Below are 25,091 nucleotides of genomic sequence, written 5' to 3'. Positions count from 1 at the left end.
TCCAGTCAAGATGGCTATCATCAAAAAATCTGACTGAAGTTTGGAGAGGATGTAGTGAAAGAGAATCTTTTATTCACCACTGGTGGGAGCACAAATTCATATGGCCATTATGGAAATCAGTTTGGAGTTTCCTCAAATTAAACACAAAACTACTATGTAACTCAGCCGTTGTTCTACTCCTAGGCATATACCAAGACCATGTGAGGAAGAAGAGTATCTTTAACAAGTAGTGCTGGGAAAACTGCATCTCTATATGTAAAAGGGTCAATTTGGATAACATCATGTCCTCTGGTGCTAGAGAGATGCCCAGCAGGTAAGAGCACTTGCTGTCAATCATGAGGTTCAAAGTTCTGATGTTAGTACCCATGTAGCAAGCTAGGATTCATGCACACAGAAATAAATAATAAATACATAAATAAATAAATAAATAAATAAATGAATAAATACATCTTTAAAAATCATATGCTTGCATTCTTAATTAGCATTGTAGTCAGTAATTAACTCCAAAACATACCAAAGACCTCACTACAAAACTAAACCAGTCCTTAGAAGAAAACATAAGATAATGGCCTGATGTTAGTGAATTAATATATTCTTAACTACAGTATCCAATCAATGCATAGACAATGAAAGAAAAAATTAAAACAGATCAATAGGTCAGAACTACACCAAGATATAAAGCTTCTTTGTATCAAAGAATACAGTCAGCAAAGCAAAAATTCAACACGGACATATGGAGGAAATATTCCAACTCATATATCTGATAAGGAGTTAATATCCCCAGTACATAAAGAACTCCTAAAGAGCAACAACAACAAAATGGACTATCCGATTAAAAAAAGGGGGGGGGGTTTGGATAGATTATCTCCAAAGAGAATCACACCAAAAGATGATCAAGGCTCAAATGAACTATCACTTCCCACCCATTAAAACAAAACAAATGTTGACAAATTAAGGAAATACAGGAATTGTGTGCCTTCCTTGTATGGAATGTAAAATTAGTGCAGATATTGCAGAAAGCATTAAGGTAGTTCCTTAAAGAATTAAAGATCAGATTATAATATGATCCAGAAATTTCAGTATAGACTCAAAGACTAAAATAAGATCTTACCATGTGCTCTGGCCCTATGACAGAGAAATCATTCTGGAACTGAGCTGGAAGCTTCCTCTGCCCTGGCTAGCCCTCAGATTGCTGGAAAGTGCTATGCAGGTGCTGGGAGAGAATTCACATTAGTAAAGTTCACTCTGCTACCCATCTATGAACCCTTCAGTGCAATAACAACTACTGGCCAGGCAAGATACACACACAAGTGCCATAATGGCAAGTCTGTTAGGAGAGTAACCAACACCCTTTCTGATTGGATTTGAAGCCTGCTGCACAGGAGGTAATTCATATCTGGTGCTATAAACCCAGCCAAAAGCCTATAGCTGGGAAGGTCACAGTCCCTTGTGAGGAGGCTACTGCTGTTGCTTTGCTAACTGGGCATGACATGACTGTCAAACTGCCCTCTGTGTTTATGACAGTAGATTAGTGTTGTCAGCTTCAATCAGAAACGCTTCTTCTTGTAGTGGCTAGCAGTAACTTCAGAGACCCACAACTGTTCAAGTGTTTCCAGTAACTAACTGCTGAATGCTCAGCTATAAATGGGGCATCCTATTACCCTACCCCCTCTCCCTGCTGTCCATGCTCACACAAAACTCTGGACATATCACAAAAGAGCTGGGAAGAATGTAAGCTGACAGAAGTGGTGTACGGTGTGGAATGCTGGCTACCAGGCATTGCATGGCTGTTGTACTCTTGAACTTACAGATGCAGCACAAGGCCTGCACAACAGGCCTGCTTAAGTCCTGCCACGGAACAGAGAAATTCCCGAGGCCCTTTCCATCTCTGAGAATTTATACATTGTTAATGTCTGATGGGGAAATGCTTTCTTCAATTGTATAACCACTGGTAAGGTGTCCATGCTACTTTAAACAAACCTTCCTCATTTTCCTACAGCAATAGCCATAATGAAATTAATTGAGTCATAAGACAGAGATGAAATACAAGTGGGGGGGGCTAGTTGAGAAAAAGGGGACCAGAGGAAGTAAAAGGGAAACAAGAAGGTAAGAATAAATAGGATCAAAATACATTGTGTACATGTATGAAAATGTCTGAAACCCATTATTGTATATAATTGATAAGTGCTAATAAGATATTAAAAAGCACCCTCTCAAAGAGCATTTGCACCCATGTTCATAGTAGAATTACCACAGTGCAAACACAGGAGAAACCCAAATTATCTGTTGACAGATGAAAGCATAGGTGAAATGTAATACATAAAATGGGGTGTTATTCAGCCTTTCAAAAACACAACAGGATATTTTGGTATATATACTACATAAACCTTTGATGACATAATGATAAGTGAAATAAGCCAGTTGGAAAACACAAAGACTAACAATTTAACTTCTATGAGCCACTTAATTAGTCAAACTCATAGAAAACAGAAGGCTAGTGGACAGAGTATGGGAGGAAAAGGAACTAGAGAGCTTTCATTTAATGGGTGCAGAACTTCAGCTTTACAAGATGAAAAGAGCGGTGGTGTTAGTCCTATAACACTGTGGATATATTTAATACCTCTGAACAACACAGCTCAAAATGGCTTCAATGATATATGAACTTCACACTCACTGCAAGTAATACATTTAAAATCAAAAATAAGTTTTTAATATGTTAAGATAAATAGAAACCCTTGCATGTAAAAGTAACATTTCAACCTAATAATGGGGGTTGGGGTCTTATTTTACTATGGTAAATAACTGAAAATAACACAAACCCTTTTATGAACAAAGTCTAATTATATTCAAAAATGTTTTTATATTATCTCTCTACTCATTACTTTTTTGAGAGTACTTATATAACTTTTGCCATCTGAAAAAGAATTAAAAATAGTTTTGAGGGACACACACACACATGCACACACACACACACTTTTGAATCTCTGATTCCATAGCTCCCTGAGTTCCCTGATCTGTGCAACACAAATACTGAATTAAGTTATTAGTCAAAATTTATGGGCTATGGGCTGGTGAGACGGCTTAACAGATACAGGCACTTACCACCACCTGATGATACGCGTTTGATATCTGGGACTTAGATGGTAAAGAGAATGACCTCCTAAAGGCTGTCATCTGGCCTCCATGCATACACCATGGCATGTATACCCACCCCCTCCAAATAAATCAATGTAATTAAAAATCTGGGTTCTAAATAAGCTACTTCTTCCCATTATATTATTACTATTTACCTTATTTACTTCTTATGTTAATGAAAAGCTTGTCAGTGTGGTATGTGAGAAACATGATGGGTAAAAGCTGATATGAATGAAAATGTATGAGTCAATCACCATAACTACTATTATATAAGGACCACCATCTCCAGTGATTAGGATGAGAGGGAGCACTGCTAAGGACATATTACATTCAGGTAAGTTACACATGAGAGCTTAGTGTCACTTTGAGACTATGGTATATAATAGTCACTTAGAAAGTTAGGGTTAGCCAATCTCTGAAGTGCAATCTGACAGAAGCCTGAAATTATCTTGGCTTCCACATTCTAAAAATGTCTATAATCTTCCAAAACCACATACTACTACACTTAGACTACAACACAGAAAGCTCTTTCCCCCACTGAAGTGCAGCTGTGAGAACAGATTCCTAAGAGAAATGAGGACTGGTTTCTAGTGACGTTGGAGACTGATTTCTGGGGGAAATTTCTGATTTGAGCTGCCCTTCTCAGAGAAAGGAAAATCTGGGTGACCTTATTCCAGTCATTTCAATAGGTGAAGACGTATCTTCCTCTGGAGGTGAAGCAGCAAAGGGGCCTGAGGTAACTTCAACAATTATGCTATTGACATCCATGGCAGAAGTTACACTCTGAGACCGGAGTTGTTCGATGGTACTGAGTCTCTGAGACCTGTGATGAAGGGCATCTTCCGAATCCTTAAGTAGTTGGCCATGCTCTCGGCCATCAGCAACTGCTATATTTGCTTGACTGGAGGAAGAAAGAACAGTTGGAAGAGAAAAGCGGGATGCCTTTAGGCTTGGGTAAGATGTTCTCTCAACAGTCCAATGACCTGGAGAAACGGCTTTTGTTTCCAAATTTGGAAAGCATTTACTGCCACGTTCGGAATCAGAGAAGCTTATACGTTTTTGAGCATCAGTACTAGTTGACTTTTTAGGAAAGCTTTGAATGTTCTTTTCAGGAGACAGGTTCACACTACCTTGTGGAGGATCACATAGAATGCTACTCCTGTAACAGGAAACTACACTTAACTTGCGGGATGAAAGATACCGTGGAGAGCTAACGGCAGTAAAGTAACCTGAAGATCTTGTGGCATTGGAAGCTATGTCTTCCTGAGAATCAAAGTTAACTCTACTCGGCTGTCTCCATCTCCTTTGAAGTCTTGTCAGTAAGGTGTGTGCTCCTCCAGAGCGAAATAAGTGATTAGATGTACTCGAGGAACAAGAGGATTTTCTACTTATCTTACATGTTGAAGAAGGACGGCATGTTATGAAACCCAGAGCTACTTTTGGTTGTAAAATACAAGAGGATCCATGATGCTTGTGCTGTGGAGTAACTAGATCTTCAGGATAATTTTGTTGGGAGCTCGGGTCCTTTTTCCAGCAGCTAGAGTGAAAAAAAGGCCACATGAGGAAGAAAAGGCAAACAGGTAGCTGAATGCAGATCTATCAAGCTTCCTGAAGAATAATTTCTACCATACCAACGGGGAACAACAACTAATTAGATACACTAAAAAGAATGAGTAGATAGGTAGTTCCCTACAAGAGATTGCCCCTCTGTTAAAGCTTAGGGGTAGGGAGAGTGAAGGACTTGGGGAAGTAGGCAGAAGGAAAGAAAAATGAAGGTTAACATAAAATGGCATCATGCATAAGTCCCCAGAGAGTTAGAGCTTCTCTATCTCCTATTAAAGTACCATATTTAAGGGAATTAGCTAAAATAAACCCATATCCCATTGACTAGTTTCATTTTAACATATCTGTCATGGAAGAAGCAAAAATCTTTCCAGGGTTTGAGGATGCCTCAGCTAAACACATAGGTCTCCAGTTGCTGTGGGAACCCAGCAGCAGCACTACCCAAGGTTTCTGGATACTTTCAATGTTCTTCAGCACACAAAACATGAAACACATGAAGTGTTTTTTTGTTTTATTTTTCTTTGTCTTTAAGGCATACCTTAAGCATTTTCCCATACTGAATTTAATCCAAAGCAAGTCTTTTCCCTTCTAGGCCATCATTCATAAGACGTAAAATGCCCTGTGTAGGTGGAACAGGTCAGAAAACTGAATACTTAAACTGCATATGGGACTACCATGGCAACAACACAGTCTGTGATGGCAGGGGACTCTAGAACCTAATGACAGAGGTGTCAGAGGACTGAATACTGAGGTTCCCCAATGGCAAGGACACAGAAGGTGATGGCAGGAGACGCTGGAACATAATGACACTAATTCAGAATAAGACTGCCTTGTGGCTTCCTTTCTGAAGAGCTGAAGTTTCTATGACTATGGAATGTGTATTCCGATGTCATTACATTCAAGGAGTCAGCTGACAAATCAGGAGGTAAAAATGTAGTTGAGGGAAGGCGATAACATACAATTTCTGCACAGTTCTTTCCTTGGGACAGCCTCTCACCAGCAATCCTATACATCCTTGGTCTCCCAGTCGTTCCTTCTTTCACTTGAATATTCTTTGTCCAACGTCTTTACATCCAGTGAAGTGATAAGGTGACTCCTAAACATTTGTACTGATGATACACAAAACGGGAAACAGACGTTTAAAAAGTAGCAAATGTCTATCCACAATGGCAGGGGAGCATCCCACTCTGATGTCTGGTCCACAGGCACAGACGAAGGAGATCTGCTATGTTTCCTGTCCGTTGAACAACTTATACCCATTAACAGTAAGTTTAGCAGAGTTACAAGAAAAGAGCTCTTTCCTCATCTCAGTTTAGAGAATTGTCTCTAAAGCGTGTGGCTATTCTCCACAAACACTATTATTTGCTGCACAATGTCCTGCTATACTCTAACACCACCTTTAGTCACTGTTCCCTACTTAAGACTCTGCTCCAGCGAACCCTTCAACAGATTCCTTACAAGAGACCTACAGTTCTCAGTTTCCAACACATCACTGTCAGTCCTGTGATGTGATTATATTCTACATGCAGTCAAATTTGTTAACCTCTTCCAGAAGACATGGAATTCTCAGGTCAGCAACAAGAGACATTATACTCATGACACAGCAAGCATCTTGGGGCTGGCCTTTCTTGGCCCACTGCCCAAGGACATTACAGAGGGCTCCAAGACGCCTGCTTGTATTTGCCACAGATTATGCTACAGGAAGGAAACATAGCTCAAGTCATCCACCATCTTTAACCTACTTGCCACCTGGTTTAGTAAAGACTTTTTTTGAGTCACAACCATAATCATGTTGTCTGCAGTTACTTTCGCGCTCCAGTAGCAGAGCTTGGGGGATGAGCAGACCCTTTATGTCTTCAATTCCTAAAATCTTTGCAGAAAAAAAAATCCCACCCCTATTTTATATGGTTAATCCTTTCCTTCATGGTGCTTGGGATCCAACCCAGGGCCTTGCAATGGCTAGGCAGGTGCTTCACTAATGCTAAGCTGCACCCCCAGGGCCCTTCCCTTCTAACCAACAAAAAATGCTATTTTACCAAATTCACTGTGGATTAGACAGGGAGCAAAGCACCTGCCTGCATCACCTCAACTAACGCTAAAAACAAGACACATATACATTATTAACCACATTTTAGTTAAAGCCATTTCACTTGTTATGGTTCTGGGGACTGAACACAGGTTGTCAGGCTTGTGTGGCAAAGGCTCTTACCTCTGAGCCATCTCACTAGCCTCAGCTATATTTTGAGAAAAGAATTCAGGTTTGGGGAACTGATGCCATCTCTGTGGTCAAAGCTGAACCAGGATGCATACTTGTGTTGGGATGACGAAAGCTCGGGGTCATTGCTGCTCTGGAAACCTCAGTCTTCCTCAGCTTCTCTGCCCTCTGCCTTGTTCTGGGCTGGGGTTGTTTGCTTTTATTCTCCACGCTCAAACATACTTGTTTGACCAGTTTCCAGTGTCCTTTACAGGCTCATTTGCTGCCACCACTCCAGTAGTACTGGCTCCAGAAGGCTACGTACACTACCCTCTCCTCTCTGCCCACACTACAGTTACTTGAGCAACAACACCTATTCCTACAGAATCTGGCCTCTGAAAGCATCCCAGTGGGATGTCAACAGTGGAATACCATCTCAGTTCTGTGGCAGTCTCCTTTCACAGCTGCAGGTGAGTAAGCGCTCCCACGGACAGTGGCTTCAGCCCCTCAGCATGTCCTTGTCCTTGTCCTTGAAAGGTTTTGTGTGGTTCTTCACATTTGGGGCTCCGGTTAAAATGACTCAGAGTGTTCCTTTAACATCCTGCTTCATCTTAAAGAAAAGTGGCTGCACTGCCAGACTTTTGTCCTTGCCTGTGCCCCCAAGAGTTCAGACAGTGCCTGGTACAGTCAGTGAATAAGAGGGACTCCAGCTATATTCTCATTCTTTCTTTCTAGCCCCTCCCCTTCCCTCGCTCTCCCGTCCCCCTCATGAAAGTGAAGATCTATTTGCAAACATATTATGAGAATATGTTCAACTTTACTAATGTTCAGGGAAATAGAAATCTGAAAATTATTAAACATTTCATCTTCATAAATTTTTTCTAAAATTTTGAAGTCTGACACTATACAAGTATTAATATGGAACAATAAGCATTCTTATACAGCCAGGTTTACGAACCAGGAGTACTTTAAAGACTTATTAATATTCATGTAAGACTTACTAACATGCACTAAAGACCTATTAATATACATATAAGCAATACATGCAGTCTCTAGGTCAGCACTTCAAACACGTGTTTTATAGAACGCCTTCCACATATGCCTAAGGAATTATGAGGGCATTCCCAAAGCATTGTTTATAGGAGCAAACAAGTGGTGATCTAAAAATTCACTAATAACACATACTTATATCCTGCTGTGGGATATTTTAATCGTACCCTGAAACTCCTGAAACTTCCAATAAAGTTTGTTTCCCTTGAATCAGAGGGTGGAGCTAGCTACTAGCTGATCAGACTTAGCCATAGAGGTTTTGGAGGACCCCAGGACACATAGAGAGACACAGGAAGTAGTAGGGGGGCTTAGAAAGATTTGTGGGCCTTTTGGGAACAAGGAAGGAGAAAGACGGGCCACTGGTTGCTTCTCCAGTTTCTCTGATCATATTTTTACTCTGATAATAGAATAATATAAGTAATTGCTTCAATATTCCATCAGTGGGATGCATTACCACATATTTACATGTATCAGCATGGCAAAGCCTCAAAACAGAAAAAAAGTACTAAAGCAAAAACATCTACAAAAACAATGCATCACATAATGCCATTTTTGTAAAACTTAGGAACAAAGCACCACTTCTACATACATGCAGAAGAAACCCTGACACTGTCAAGGGTTGCATGCACATTAAGGTAACGGCTGTCTCCTAAAGAAAAGATTTCAATTGCAATGTTGAATTTTGAATAGATCTAGAAAAAAATCATTTTGTAACTTTGAGGGCTACAAGATCACTATAATCAATGTCTGAGTCTTTGGAACCCTAGACCTGGATTTCAACAGAGGGAATTAAGTGTAAGACTAGAAATGACAAAAACAACAGCAAACCAACAACCCCCCGGGGCAAGGCCTGTGTTTCCGCTCACAGAGTTGAATGGTCTCCCAGGAGACCCCACAAGTGGGGACCCCAGCTGCCTCACTCTCTCCATCTCTGCTACCGGAGTTAGCACCATCTCACGGGCAAATGCTTTGGACTTGACTGGTTTCTCCCGGGGCCTCTGCAATGCTTGTGGTGGCTACAGAGTGAGTGGCGGGAAGCTGGTTGAGATCAAGCAAGTTCCAAAGGAGAGAGAAGGCCGAGGGAGATGGTTTGCTTACAGATATTTATCTACAAAAACATGACTCATCTTTTTGTATCTCATTCAAAAAATAATTTAAATGTTTGCTTAAAAAATTTTTAAAGTAGTGTTAAATAGGAAAGTTTTCTTCCTGTTTATTCGGTTTAGTGGCATTTTCTATAGCCTAGTCTGTCAGTAGGACTGTATTGTACCTACCCTTGTATGTTACTGTTAACAAAAACACCCATGACCAAGCAGGAGGAGGTACCATGTCTTAAAGCTTGGATACTTCCATATTGGTTATGTCATTCATAGTTTTCACAAATCTTCCTTGAACCCACATTCACTAAATACTTATCCCAATATTTGGAGTTTAATTAAATCTTGTAATTATTTTCTTTTTATTTGTCTTAAACTGAACAAGGGCTGCTTCTCTTTCTAGAATTTTAGACTTTCCTGAGCAAGTAGGCTTAAATTCACCGAGACAGGGTTTTAAGAATACAGGCCACTCACTTAGCCTGTACTTCTACAGGCTTCCGGGTCCCCTCCCCGTCTCTGGCTCCAATGTGTCCTGTCTGTGAAGGGACTGCGCAAACCTCACCCGACATTCCTGATGAAAGATGTCCATGCAAGCAGCATAACCACAGGCTGGTCTTCTGTACCTCTTGGTGATGCCCCATAATATGGTAGATTTCTGATCACGATTGGATTACTTAGCTGCTCTTACCCATTCTCATGGAAATTCCCATGTCTCTCTTCCAATTCACACTTTCCAGTGTACCTCAGATGCTTTCTAAACACCCCACTTTCTCATATTAAGACTAGTCTAGGACATTTTGTTACTGCTCAGAAATACCAAGTTCTTAGACCTGATCATTTCCTCTGGCATTGGTGGCTGTTCCCTACCAAAAGAACTTCATAGTCAAAAAAGATGCTTGGCAATTCTGGACCCAGCACTGATGTCTAAGACTTGACTATTATGTTTGTCTTCAGATGCCGCCTTCCAATTCCACAGAAAGTGTGCAGCCCTCTCACTCAGCTAAGACATTCTACTGGTACCCACTCTATGAAAGCACAGAGGTAAAGTGTCATGAAGACAAGGTCTCCCCGGCCCCCAATCAAGGATGCCAGGAGCTATCACATTCAGTACAGATCCTTAAAAAACAAACAGACAGAAACCTGGCTATTTTGTTCTTCAAAAACACTACCCATGGCCAATGCTTTAAATTCATAGATTATTGGTTTCCCAGCTATGGGAACACTTGCTCTTAGTGCTAGGATTAAGGATATTAATGCATATAGGGATGAAACAGAATCACTTATGTATCCTCTAAGTTTTCTAGACCTGCAATAAAATTCAGTAGCCATTAGTTCCAAGTGGTACATTTAATTACATGAAATAAAATTATAATTAAATGAGTTAAAATTATAAGTTCCTTTCCTCAGCTGTACCAGTCCACATTTTGAGTTCTTAAGAGTCACATATGACTAGTGGTACTCTGCTGGGCAGCACTGATACAGTCAGCTTCTAGCATCCCAGGGAGTTCTACTGAACCACATTGGCCTAGGGAGTTTGTATAGAAAAGCCACACAGTAATAACATTATAAAATAGCTTATCCATCCTGGCAAATAATGATTGTCTTTCCTCACTCTTACATGATGACACTTACTACTGGTTATTTTTAATAACCACATTAGAAAACAAACTATCTATTCTGGAAAATAATGATGATCTTCCTTAACTCTAACAGGATGATGTCGTTTTCTTTCTTTCTATCTATCTATCTATCTATCTATCTATCTATCTATCTATCTATCTATCTACCTATCTATCCATCCATCCAGCCCTTAAGCCAATGTGATCTAAGCTATCTAAAATATCAATAATATTTAACATTTTAAATTATAATCTAAAGCAAAACAATCATAGCTTTTCATTTCCATTCTGAGCAGAGCATACAAGTGAGCAGCCACCCACATAACAGCAATAACATGAAAAGTAATCAGTTGGATGCGAAACATCAAGGACACTTACCCTCCTTCACTTTCTGCTTCCTCTGAACTATTACTTGTCGCTGCACTTTGAGTTGTTGTCAGCCTTTTTTTCCTAGTTCTGTGTTGAGGACTGATCTTATGCACTGTTACCTTTCCTCCAAGTTCATCTTGTAGATATTCCTCCAGCTTTGGAATCATTTCTCTCAGAAATTTGATTTCCTCCTTAAGTTCTTCCATGTTGGTCAGTAATTCATTTAACTTTTCCAGGATCTGAAGTTGCCTTCTTTGAAAGACCACTGATGCTCCTTGTTCATTATATGTTTCACCTTGCAAAGTTAGTGAGTCGAATTTCTTACCCAGGGAAAGAAATTTAGGCAAATTCATTGTTGTCCTTGATTTACAGACCTTGTGGTACCATAAGGCCAGCAAGCTGATTCCAGCAGTTCCCACCATGACACCAAGGATCAACTCTTTGTTTGTGGAAGCAGGCATTTCTTGGCTTTTAATTTCTAAAATTAAAAAAGGAAAAAATGTAAATGAACAATGTTTCTCTGTCCAGGATAAAAATACTGATGCTTTTTCAATCAATAAAAGACAAGCCTTTGTCATCAAAAACTCTTACAAAGCATAAGCTACACTATACTATGAGCAAGTGACTCTTTAACTCAAGAGAATCATTTGTTTAAGGTGATGACTCATGTCTAGTGTAAAATACCGACTTTAATTCTGAATTTACACTTTCTTCAATCAATCTGAAGTTTACCCCTTAATTATACTTCAAAGGGTAAGTAGAAGCAAAAGTATCATCAGCTTGAGGGAAGTATTTAAGAGTTCAAGTTGTCCAGCTGGGCGGTGGTGGTGCACGCCTTTAATCCCAGCGCTTGGTAGGCAGAGGCAGAGGGATCTCTGAGAGTGAGACTTCCCTGGACAGCCAAGGCTACACAGAGAAACCCTGTCTCAAAACACACACACACACACACACACACACACACACACACACACACACATATATATGAGAGAGAGAGAGAGAGAGAGAGAGAGAGAGAGAGAGAGAGAGAGAGAGAGAGAGAGTGAGAGATCATTTTCTCTGCAATTAACATGCTGGATTTCTTGGTCCTGGCTCATCATTAAAGGGAGAGGAGGCTCTTTTTAGCATCTTGCTGACATTGGGACTTAATGTTGCAGTGATTAATGATGGTTCAGGGCTTGCAGATATAAAATATAAACAGCAGCTTTAATAAGTTTATAACTCACCTCATCTCATTTCATTCAACATAGAAAGACAACAAGACGTGTTGGTTTCATCTTTCTTCTGAGCCAGAATTTCTTTGCTTCTTACATCTCCACTTATATCTGAGATATTAACGCTTTTTATTTTGTATTTTCACTTTTTAAAAATAACTTTTAAAAGCCACTTCTTTGACTCTACTTTTTCCTCACCTTTCATTCACTATTTTTTTTTGAAGGCACAAAATATAGCCTACCTCATCCATATCAACTCAGCTACTCTTGTGACATGTACCAAAATTTATCTTTACCAAATTTCATCTTTCCTAATACCAATGCTTATCTAAAGTCAGAAAATGACTGAATGAAAACATTGGTATAAACCCCCCCCTTTGAGATAGTGAAACAGAAATAAGTAGATTGATACTGCAATAGTTTTTGTAACTGCACATACTGAAACTTCAAAAATATACTTACAAGTTCCCAAACTTGATTTTACCTCCATTTTCTCTCGCAGACATCTATTTGTGTTAAAGTTTGCTAACAACTTGGGAGAAATAGTTGTAAGCTATCCATGTTAGGATAGATTACTAAAGCACTGCTAACTATAACCCTGACCAAACAGAAAGAAAGAAATCCTGTAGGAACTCCTGGATTCCAGCTGGAAGTAACTTCTGGACAATGGGAAAAGAAAAAAAAATAAGAAAGAAAGAAAGAAAATCAAACAACTAGGCAGTTTCACTGAACGGAATGAATAACTCTTGGGTTCATAGAAGCTAAAATATCTAGACTTTATGTGCCAGAGTATAGAGGATAAGGGAAGTACATGCAGAAAACAGACAGTTAAACTCCAGGGAATCACAACTTCCGGGAAGCTCTAGATTAAATTGGTCCTAAAGACTACATGGAAGTGATTGATTAACGTTCCAGTTGCAAGAAGGCTTGCAGACCACGTGCGGCTTTCAGCAGAGGCCACAGGGGCCATGTGTGGGTGGGAAGGTGAGAGGGACCGTAGAGTTAAAGCTGTTTAGGCTCCCTCCAAAATAGATTAAAAATAAAGTACTTTTCATTTTTAATAAAGTATTAAATTGATTCATAAGTGATTTAACTGGCATGAAGATAAAAGTCTCTAATCCTGTAAATAGACAGAAAAAAAATGCAGAATTCAACAACATACAACTAGACTGTCCAACACATAGCAGCAAATTTGCAGACATGAACAGAAGCAGGAGAATGTCAGAGGTGGTGTAATTGGCAAACAGAGGTCTTAGAACAATTATTTACAATATTAGTAATTTATTATAAATTAATAAGATTGCCATGTTGTAAGTGTACAAATACATTTACGGTAAAGATACACACAACAAGGAGAGAGAGAAAAAAAGCTTTAAGTCAGACTATTTGGAATTTCCAGGAATGAAAAATACAAAATCTCTGAAAAAAAAAGTTCCATGAAATGAAACTGACAGTGAAAAAGACACCCTGAAACAACAAAAATCAGTACGCTTGAAGACAGAGCAATGAAGACATCCCTAAATGAGGCCCAAAGAGGAGAAGCAGAGAAGCAGCCAGTGGGCGTCCTGAACAGTCTAAGACTGACAACCATAGGAGGGAAATAGGTGAACAAATGGTGGGGGATGCCCTTCTGGGTATGTTTGTCTTATTGGTTGATGAATAAAACACTGTGGCCAACAGAGCAGAGAGATAGGCCAGACTAGGAGGTGAGGAGGATTCTGGGAAACGTAGGCGGAGTCAGTCAACATGTGAGATCAGGAAGAGAGGACATGAGTCAGGTGTTCTCCGATAACCAAAGACCACATGGAAATACATAGATTAATAGTAATGGGCTAGTGACTAGGACAGAGCTAGCCAATAAGAAGCCCTAGCCACTGGCCAACAATTTCATAATTAATGTAAGTCTGTGTGTGTTTATCTGGGGCTGAGAAAGGCGGCTGGGACTTGCCGAGACAAGAACCTCTCATAACTTAATCAAGCAGAATAAGAAAAAAAACCAAGGTATACTATTATTATTCCAATAAAAATCAGAGGGGAAGCTGGGAGGTGGTGGCACAAGCCTTTAATCCAAGCATTCTCTGTGAGTTTGAGGCCAGCCTGGTCTAAAGAGTGAGTTCCAGGACAGCCAGTGTTACACAGAGAAACCCTGTCTGGAAAAACCAAAAGAAAAAGAATAAGAAGAAAAAATCAGAGGGGAAGACAGCCAGAAGAAGGGAGGAGTGGAAAGGGGAGAAGGAGAAGGGTTACCATTGCTTGTGTCCTCAGGAGCCATTGAAACAAGAAAATGATGAAATGACATCTCTAAAATGCTTAGGTGAGGACACCCCTACCAACCGAAATTTCAATAGTCAGTTAAATGTCTTTCAACACACAGGTAGAAAGAGGTGGGGCTTTTGTTTTGTTGTTGTTTTTTAAAGTCGGAGACTATTATCTCCAGGTGACAAGTGCTAAAAGAAACACTAAGCTAGTTCTTCAAGCATAAACAAGACAGACGCAGTTTATGTGCACAGAGGACGTCACATATCAGCAGTGGCAAATGTGGGCAAACATAAAAGTTTTCTCATCCTAATATTTACTTATAAAATAGTTTCTATTAAAGTCAAAGTGACAACAACGCATCGTAGGTTTGTAACAGACTGAGGAAGTAAGAAGCAGGACAATAGTCCTTAGTATGGGAAAGTCCAAAGTCTGGGACAGAAAACCAAAAAGATAGAGAAACCTGTGTGTGTGTGTGTGTATGTGTGTGTGTGTGTGTGTTGTGAGGGGGATAAAAACAATACTAAAGACATTCACTTAGTCCAAAGGAAGGCATACTGGCCTAAGAGATGGGTAGAAAAAAATGAGAAAGAATGCCAGTTAGAGAAATGTTGGCAAAAGGTCAAGAATAACTTTATTTTCCAATATGAAAGATCCAGTTAAAAAGTGAAGTTGGTGAAGTAGTAGAAAATTGTACAACTACAAACAAGAAGGCAAAGGAGATGGTCTCTAGTGCATTAGCACAAGGTTGATCTTTCATGGGAACACAAACCACTCATTATAGTAACAAAAGACAGATTGCATTAGCAGAAATTCAGGTTAAACAGGTAGATGTAGGAGTTTATGAAAGTTCTCTTTAATTGCTTCTTGTCCAAAGCAGCCAGGCATGAAAGCCAGGGCAAAAATACTAGAGACATCAATCCTGAGTTAGGTTGTATACCTGAAATCTTGTATCCTATAACTAGAACCCTATTATTCTACATACCATAGCAAGGTACTATTGTTACCTGTATACTACATGGCCAATTAGACATAATGCTTTAACAGATCTATGGGAAATGGCCTATGGAAGGGGGAGGGGATCAGCAGGAGTCTATTTCCAAGAAGCTGCTTAAAAGAATGTTTCTTTTTACATTCCTAGTATTGTTTGTTCTGTTTTTCACTGATTAAGAAAAAAATCCTAGGGCTGGGGGGCAGTTCAATAGTACAGCTCTTAGCATACATGAGGTCCAGTATCAGATCCCCAACAACACTCATTCTCTGTCCCTCCCCGCACCCCGCCCACACACACTAAGCACGTTCCTGTGCCCGTCTTACAGTCCAGCACAAGGAATTCTCCTATGCTGACTTAGTTCTTCAGCAAGGCCCTGCCAGGCCAGCCTTGAACTTTACATTATGAAATACATGCATCTGAAAGCCTTTTCATTTAACAAGTAAATAAACAGAAGTGAAAGTCTGAGAAGAGAAAGACGTTATCCCCACAACAGAGCCAGGTTTAAAAACACGAGAAACAGTCAAACTTTTACCTTTCTTTAGGTACTACTCGGGTTCCAAATTATCTCTTCAGGTTCCAAATTATCTCTTTGAAGGAGTTCAAAACAATAACGCCATTATTATTTTTCAGACAAACTGCTGTCATTTACCCAGAGGGTTTTCTGATTATAGAAGTGAGAAAGGTTACTACCACTGTTTCCTAAATCCTAGGGACATCTAGCTGCATGCAGAATCAGAAAGCATCAAGCAAGGACAAGCAGGAGAACGCTGACGGAAGCAGAGATGCTAAGAGGTGAAATAAGACATCAAAACTATGAAAGACTAGAATCGATAGAGCCAACGTTTGTTTAAAGATCTCCCCATTAGAAACATATAGGTCAGTGTTTGGGTTTACTATAAAATGTGCTTCTATGTCAATAATTCGAAAAGCAACACTGAACAAAAAACAGTGAGGTACAGCAAGAAATAAATCAGTGTGTGTTTTTGTGCCATTCTGAAAAACGACACCGCCGAAAGAGAGAAATAGCAAAGCTGTAAGACTCTGTGCTTGCCTATAGTATAATTTAAAAGTATAAAATTATATTGTTTTTATACTTTTGCTTATAGTAGTATATTCTTGTACTGAGCATGGATAAAACAATTAAAATTTACTGAGCAAAACTTACAACTCGTTTTGATGCAAAATCTGCATTTCAGATGCAGAACTATCATCATCATTACAAACTCCCAGTTGTAAAATCACCTATAATGGAAAATGATAGTATTATTTGTATAAATTACCCAAAATTAACGACACGTGATTAATAACTGCTAGCTGAGTGTTAGTGAAACAATGAAATTTTGACTTCCAAGAAAACCAGGATGTGAAACGCTTTTGAAAGAAAAACGTCACGTTTATGTTCTAATTTTCACCTCTGGATATTAAAATCATGTTCTCAACATAACTAGAATGTTCCGAGAGAAGCCCTAAGTACCATCCATAAGCAATTCATGGGCTGATGCTTGCGACTGGGGGAAGGATGTAAAATGCTGTAACCCACAAAACAGAGAAAGGAAAAAAACTCCACCAAGAGGGTCAAGAAACATTACAGGTCACAGAGGGAACCTTCTGAGCCCTCGTAGGTTTAACCGGGTTGTGTAGAGCGATGCAGAAAACCCAGAACTTCCCAGTTGAGTTCTGACACTCAGATTTCCTCAGGTTTTCGAGCCTTTCCTTGTCTGTGATTTGCATTGGGGGCCCCTTAGACTTGTTTGCAAGGGTTAGTGGTGCGGTTAGTCTGGTTTCCGTGTCTGCATGAAACCAGCGGAGAATCCCAATTATTTTAGCGCAAACAGGACGGGGCTGGCGCGGGGCTGAGGCGGGAGCCGGGGCGCGGTGCCCGCTCCGGAGGTCGCCTGGCCCAGGCGCCGCCCTCCGTCACACCCGCTCGGCGGACGCCGCGCGGAGACACCCGCGGCCGCCGGCCACGGCCCGGAAGTGGAGCCTCCGCCGGAAGTGCGCCGCCCTCTTCCACACGCTTCCCCGGTGCCGGCCGGCGGGCCCGTGCTGCCCGGCGCCCCCTCCCCGGCCGCGTACGTACGCACCTGCTTCGCTCCGTGGCCGGGGACGCCGGGACACGCGCGGGTGGGCTAGCGAGGACTGCAGAGCAGACCGCGGGGCCCAAGGTCGGGCGCCGCGGTCTTGGCGTCTGACCCCGAGAGCGGAGGCGCCAGGGGAGGAGCCGCTAGCGGCCCGGGGCTCCCGCCTCCTCCCGCCGGCGCCTCTCAGCCTCGGGCTCCCCGCCGGGAACCTGAGCCCCGCGGAGCGTCCCGCAGGCCGCCCCGCCCCCCGCGCCACCGCCACCCACCGCCGGCTTCCACGGCCCGGCGCCCGTGGCTCGTCCCTCGTAGGCACAGCTTTGTCCAGCAGCCGCAGGCGGCACGCCAGGCGCCCAGGCCTAGTTTTTCTCCCTTCAGCGCGCAGTGCTTTTTGGTGATCGAAAAGACCCAGCCTCTAAGTGTCTCCGCTGTTTGGAGTTGCACTTAGTTCGAAGCCAGGCTTCTCGGATGGCTGGCGTTGAAGGTTTTGCCCGGCTCCACAAAACCTGCGGTTCGTGTGATGATAACTGTGTCAAACTTGCAAAAGCAGCTCTCAAGTCCCTCACTTGGGACATGACTGGCTTAATCATTCGCTTGTTGAGGACATTCTTTTTCGAGACAGGGTTTCTCTGTATTGTTTTGGAGGCTGTCCTGGAACTCGCTCTGTAGACCTGGCTGGTCTTGAACTCACAGAGATCCACTTGCCTCTGCCTCCCGAGTGCTGGGATCAGAGGCGTGGGCCACCAAAGCCCGGCTAGGACCTTCTTAATTTAAAAATGGATGTACTTCTGCTCAACAAAGAATCAAGGCTGATTGTACACACCCGCACACTTTAAAAAGTAGAGAACCGATTAATACTTTACCCTTCATACCCAAAGTAGTTAAGAAGTACTTTTGCCCCACTGATTTGTAAAGATACTACAGTCTAATGCTAATTGCTTTATTTAACCATACTGTGATAAGATGTACACCTGTCTTGCAGGGTGTTGTTTCTTTTTTGAGAAGATGTGGGTACAAGAGAAACTTTACTCTCAACAACGCAAACTTTCCCAGAAGCCCATTGAGTTCATGGCTGCATCCTGGCCCACAGCTCAAAGCAGGCTTTGTGAAATCGAAGGCTGTGGGTGGAGAGGCCTACCAAGTCAGCCAGAAGAGGATGGCGGGTGGGGGATCCTTGCATTCTGAGTGGGATAGTGTAGCTAGCTAGACTGGTCTTCCCGCTTGCAATGCCTTCCATTTATTTATCCTTTAAAGCAATTAAAATTAGCTAAGATGTAGAAACTTATAGGTAATAGCTGCTAATCTGACAGATAAATATCAAAACGAGAATGTCTTTGCTAGACACGGTTAGGGATAACATTAAAGAGAAGTAACTTTCTCCACAACTCCTAGGACTGTTTGAGTTTTTAAAAGCGCCTGAAGAAAAGCCAGCAAACACTCCTATGTCATAGTTGCTGTCATTCATCACAGTCAACACAGCAATTCCGACCATTCGGCTCCAGTGTTTTCCTTTTCTTCCTGATGTGTCTTCACCTACTCTGCTGGTTTTCCCACACTGCCCCCACCAGTCATTGCCCTAATAGACAGACCTGCACCCCATCATCCCTCCACAAGCTGCACCCCATCATCTCTCCACAAGCTGCACCCCATCATCTCTCCACAAGCTGCACCCCATCATCTCTCCACAAGCTGCGTCTTTTCATGATGGAGCACCCCGTTCCTTGCCACTGTGTAAAGCAAAGGCATGAACTTTAAGTCTCTTCCCCGGAGAATTTATCCAGTACACTCTCCTTGTCCCTAAGGATTCATTCATGCGTTAAAACTTCTGTGAAGGATGAAGAGCCTGCTGTCTCTCAGCATATCTCTGGTTCTAGTACATAATTACTGCTTGTCAGTGGCCATTGTGTTCCAATGCTGTGCACATCCTCCAGACAAGGACATTTACCTGCTTCCCCGACCTGGCACAGCATGTTTTGTTTTTCTTGAAAACATGTTGGGAACACTTCTTTGAAAGCAATGTATAAACTTGGGAGAAAAACATTTACAAAGTTTCCAGTTCTTCATATAGTAGTAATTTGTCAGTGGTTTGTATTTTTGTTTCTTAGGTTTTATCTTAGTAGTTTTATTTTATGAAAATACTGAAAGAGTTTTAACCCTGTAACTGGCATCAGCATATCATATGGTTAACTGTTCTATGGTTCCTTGATCAATTAGTTCCAATTCCTTATTCACCTGGTGACATTACCCAGTGAATAGACCTTTGAGGTAAATGAACGGTTTGACTAGAAGATAATTAAGTGTCCTGTCTCTATTTCCTTGACCTGATCCACTTTTCATTTAGTTAGGAATTTGATAGGACTTTTACTGTAAAATTCAAGGATTGGTAACAGTCAGCTGTTACAACTCACACCCATGAATTTTCCCTTTCACAATAAAACACTTTGCAGTCTGAGCTTCACTCTAAACAGTGCTGAACTGTGACTATAAAAAGCACAATTATAAGTCCCCAACTCCTATTTTTAAACAACAATCCTGCCTTCATTTCTAGACTGGTTTGAAGGGAACATTTCACTGCAAGGGAAAATATCTGTTGAATCTTATGCCCAGTTTTCTGGCTTCATTCTTCTAAAGATTTAATTGCTTTTTGTTTTATGTTTATGGGTGTTCTGCCTGCATGTGTGTCTGTATATACTGTGTGCATTGCCTACAGAGGCTAGCAGAGGGGGTTGGGTCCCCTGGAACTGGAGTTACAGGTGGTTGTGAGCTGCCATGTGGGTGCTGGGAACAAATCCTGGGTTGCTGCGGAAGAGCAGCAGGTGTTCTTCACCTGGGAGGCATTGCTCAGGCTCCTCTGGTCTAACCCTTTCAATGTGCTGCCTTATCCCATCCTAAGACTCTAGCCAGGTAAAGCACACACTGCTGAAATCTCCCATAGGGGAAGAAGTATATCCAAGCCGCACAGTGAGCTCCGGCAAGCCCTGCTGGGACAGGCTGGCTGCCTTCTGTCAGACACTGGCCTCACCCTCCCTCAGCCGGTCCCCACAGATCTCTCATGACAGTCTGTGTCTGTCACCCTCTTCAGCTATTGAGCGCTCAGCCTTCACTGCCCTTGTTGGAAGTGGAGCTTAACTCTTAGCTCTGAACACTTCCCTTGTGAAGGGGAACCGTCCAGGCTTAGCGCTGCAAGCCACAGGATGTAAACCTGCTCTGTTTGCAATGTTTAGATTTGATTAGGAATGAGACTTGGAGGAAAAAAAGGAAAAACAGTAATGTGTCCAATTAAATAGTTATTTAAAAAATTTTAGGGCATCTCTACGACATCAGAAAATTACAAAAGAAAAATTCCTGAAACAATAACAGTGGTTAAATTGGAACTCCAGGGCAAAAGCTCTTTAAATATGTGCACAGTTACAGTTCTTAAATATTTTCAGAAGACTAATTAATTATGCAAGAAATTATTGCTTACTTAAATACATCAAAACAGTTGCCCACTATTCCTATACTGAAAAAATACAAAACATTACTTAGCAATTGAAAACTGAGTCAATTTATTGAAAATGTAACTGCCTTATTAAGACATTGAATTCTTATTAGAAACTTTTTGATTTTCACATGGAAAAAATGCTTTCATTCAATTAAAGAAAAAAGAAGGTGTTCTCAGAAAGTCATGAACAGTACCTGACTGGATTTATGCTAACCTTACCTGAGTTTCTCTAGGTTACTCCGCGAGGTTTCTTCACAAATTGAAGAGTTTTCGAGTCATATCCTTACATGGATTCGGGGCACTCTAAAGGGGAATTAAACGGATCTAAGAAGAGAAGCTCAGCCCCACTCTGCTCTTTCAGGCTGAGATAATGTTGAAGGATGTCCTTGGTAAGCCAAGGTCAGTTTCATCATTTGGCTGGAATCAAGTAAAGTTGAATATTCATCAGAAAAGAAAAGTGTTAAGACTACAAGTGAATGAAAATGTCTACTTGTAATGAATAGAACAAAAGACTCCTGTTTATTAAGCCTTGACTAGCAAAGAGGTTGTTCAATATTCTGCTGCAAAACAGTTGGGCCTCAGTTTATGCAAAGAAAGGTGATTTACCCTTCAGGAGCAGATGCCCCTCAAGAAACTGTTTAGGAGATAGGGGAAAAACAAAACACCTTGTTACATAAATCTATTGGTAAAACAGATCAGTAAGGTCAAAATAGAGACTTGTTAATTAAGCCAACCATTGTTCAAGCATTCTTTTTTAACAATGTGCGGCGTAGCAGACAAGAGAACAAGAAAGGCTAAATATTTGGGAATGCGAAGGACAATGCGGGTCATGGATATGGATTACGAGAAAGGATTTAAAGCTAACTGTCAAGTCTAACTCTGTCATGGAGCTTCTCTTGGTGGTGGTGGGTAAGTACATAAAACCGTGATAGTGAAACAGCAAAAGACAGTATGCGCCTTTAATCCCAGCACTCGGGAGGCAGAGGCAGGCGGATCTCTGTGAGTTCGAGGCCAGGCTGGACCGACAGCCTCCAAAACAATACAGAGAAACCCTGTCTCGTAAAAACCAAAAAAAAAAAAAAAAAAAAAAAAAGCCAGTGTGAAGCTTGACAGCTTCAGGATGACTGTCCCAACTCTAGAAGTTCACCGAGATGTATAGACTTTTGGTTTGGTTAATTTAATCAGTGTATCTTTTTAAAATAAGAAAGTTTTAAAAACTTTATAAAATGTTATTTCATTCATTGTAATTAACATGCATATTTGGACCCACATCCAGAGATGTGAATCTAGAAAATGATGAAAAATGAAATCTACAGGTGCAACAATTTCAGAAGGAAGTCTGTCTCATGAAGTAAATCACAATCCATATGTATTCCAGCCCAATACAATTGTAATTTGTTTAGAACAGGAGATATAAATTATGAAAATTATGTCACAAATAATGGTTAGTTTCCTAAACAAACCCATAAAATCCTATAATATAATATAATCTGTGACAACATCCAGAATGGTTTTTGCTGAATTCTAACTGAGGACTGATGTCAAGGTATCACTTACGTGTGTGTAATGGCCTTGGCTGGTCCCATTTACAATAAGTTAGTGGTGGCAGCTTCTGGTAACTGTCCTGTGCCCAAGGAAAAGAGAACACAGTTTATCAGTGGCATCTACTTACCAGCTAGTGCAGACAGAAGTCTTCCTTGTGCCAGCCACAGGCTCTGTCATGTTTCCAGCAGGAAACGCCATTGAGCCAGAGAGTGTTTTGACTTTCTCTCACATAACAAAACAGCCCCCAATCGTCCTTAAAATGAAAAGAAAGACAATTCAATAGTAATGATACCATTTCCCTTGTAAACCTCTCATTTCCCCCACTGAAGTAGCCAGGACGAATCTTTCTGCTACACACAGTGAGTAGTCATCCAGTCACTCCTAGAGCAGGAAGTAAAATTCAACAAGGCTCTTATTTAATAATGGCATATGGTCAATAAACTAGCTTGGATAATCTGGATAATTACATTTAGAAATACAGCAAGGCTTTACTAAGCAACTAACAAAGATTTCTACTACATTTAATTTTGAGAACCTGATTTAGACATAAGATACTTTATTATTTTCCCTTTGCTAAATATTTACAATTATAAAATATAACCATTTTTCTTCCAGAAACTCATACCATGCTACAATGGCTTAGGTTGTTGTCTCAAAGGCATTGTACTTCTAAATGAAAACCAATTTTCATTTGATTCAAATACATTGACATACTTTGCTACCACAAGTTACCAGCATTTCCACTTGTCTTGCTTCCCCTCTTGAGCAATAACTTTGTTTAACATTCTTAACTATTAAAACTTGAAAATTTTTCTCTCTCAGCCGATACTCACTGAGCCCCCCCCTCCCTCAGCAGACACGACTAAAGCTGCCCTCAACCTTGCAGGACAAAGGCCTCGTTTCCCAAGCAAGTGCCTTTGATCTTTAGAGCACAGTTTCTCAGTATCAGTGCTACTGACGTTTTTGAACCAGAGAGTTGCCTTAGGAGAGTCATATGCTTTAGAGTGGTTCTCAGCACTCCTGACCTCAGCACACCAATAGCACATAGATCTATGGGTTAATGTGTAACTTCAAAGAGTCGGATTCTGTAATTAACAGCAAATAGCACCAGCGTGCATGCATTCTCAAAATTCAGTGGTGCTCAGATAAGGTTACACAATGCCCTGGCTTGGAGAGTATATGCTACAAGTTGTTTGTTTTTGGTCCTTTGAGATAGGGTTTCTTGTGTAACAGCCCTAAATATCCTGGAACTTTCTTTGTAGACCAGGCTGGCCTCGAACTCACAGAGAACCACCTGCCTCTGCATCCTGAGTGCTGGGGTTAAAGGCGTGTGTTACCACCGCCAGGCTAGAAGTTCTTAATTTTAAAAGTTTTGGATAATTTTTCTTATGAGTATATTGTACAATATATCAAACTCATTTTTCTATTTCAATTCTTGACACGTAATAGTAATACATCTTGAATCAATGAACCAATAGATAGGTAAGTAGGAATATCTATGTATCTAAATTGTTCACTTTTCAACTAAAATACTTGGGCAGGATCCTTATATCTGACCACACACACACATACACACAATTGTCTAATGGCAGGTAAGATAACTTTCAGAGGACAAAGTCCTCCTGATTATGAAACATGGACTTGTAGAAAAGCTGAAAAAGTAAAAATCAACTTCTACAACTAAACAGAAGCTTTGGACTTTACAGTGGAAGCCAAAATTGTGTCTAAAGCTAGTCCTGTTTATCAAACTAGCTTTCCTCATCAGGATTTGCTATCTAGTGTTTGAAAATCTTTCTAAAGTTAGGTATACTGTATTTTAAAAGTGTTTTAGTGTTTAGCTTCTGCTTTGCAGGCCTACTAAATCTTTTAGATAGTATTTATAATTAAGATGGCAAACTGAAAAATGGGGTACTTCAGAGCATATAATGCAGCTGAGTTGGTTGTTGATTACCCAAACCCACTGGCCACTGTGTCTTTGGGTTCTTAGTTCTGATGCAAAGCTCAGGAATTTTCAGTTCAATGTTTATGTTGCATGAACCACCCTTTAGGAAGCCTTGCATGTCTCTAAGTGATGGTCACGGATGCATTTCTAAGGTAAAACAGACCAGACATCATCTATAGAAATCACTGTGGGCCTGTTCATGCACTTTTAGTATTTTATGGAAAGTTGAGTTAAAAGACAATATTGAAATTGATATATTGACAAAGGAAGAAAATCTTATTTTGGAATTTTGCCTATAAAAATGCTCCCTGGTTTGAAGGTTCTCCCCACAATGAAATCCTCATGGTAAAGTGTTAAACACTGGGACCAGGTGAGAAACTTAAGAGGTATTATGGATTAATCCATCCATGGTGTTTATTTAATTTCTGATATTCAAGGTGGCAAGCTCAGTCAGTGAGAGAACTGAGGAACATAATGTTAATTTTTGATGAACAAATGAGTGGTTCATTTTCAGTTTCTCCCTTGTGCATTATTTATTTAACCTAGAAGATGAA

The 25,091-nt window shown here is 40.7% G+C and overlaps 1 protein-coding gene and 1 long non-coding RNA gene across 6 annotated transcripts in view; one reads left to right on the top strand and one right to left on the bottom strand.

Moving 5' to 3' along the window:
* Positions 1-11,488, bottom strand: part of Rmdn2 (regulator of microtubule dynamics 2) — a 60,446-nt gene extending 48,958 nt beyond the window's left edge. For 2 of the 4 annotated variants that reach the window (XM_040730803.1, XM_040730802.1), the window contains exons 1-2: positions 11,037-11,488; positions 3,803-4,672 (exon numbers count right to left, since the gene is read on the bottom strand). In XM_040730803.1, the coding sequence (XP_040586737.1) occupies positions 3,803-4,672; positions 11,037-11,488 (1,322 nt within the window). Of the gene's footprint in view, positions 1-3,802; positions 4,673-5,236; positions 5,443-11,036 lie in introns of those variants that run through there. The other 2 variants (XM_040730804.1, XM_040730805.1) reach the window with 2 other exon arrangements.
* On the top strand, positions 5,536-11,524 carry LOC121133794. Of its 2 annotated transcripts, XR_005870781.1 has the most exons (5): positions 5,536-5,623; positions 7,167-7,362; positions 9,533-9,686; positions 9,994-10,080; positions 11,400-11,524. It is a non-coding gene; the product is annotated as an uncharacterized LOC121133794 (long non-coding RNA). The 2 variants fall into 2 exon arrangements; XR_005870782.1 differs by lacking the exon at positions 9,533-9,686.
* The last annotated feature ends 13,567 nt before the right edge of the window (positions 11,525-25,091 follow it).

This window comes from Mesocricetus auratus, unplaced genomic scaffold, assembly GCF_017639785.1.
Source record: "Mesocricetus auratus isolate SY011 unplaced genomic scaffold, BCM_Maur_2.0 Super-Scaffold_100024, whole genome shotgun sequence".
Classification (NCBI taxonomy): Eukaryota; Metazoa; Chordata; class Mammalia; order Rodentia; family Cricetidae; genus Mesocricetus; species Mesocricetus auratus.
This window is presented reverse-complemented; position numbering and strand designations above follow the sequence as displayed.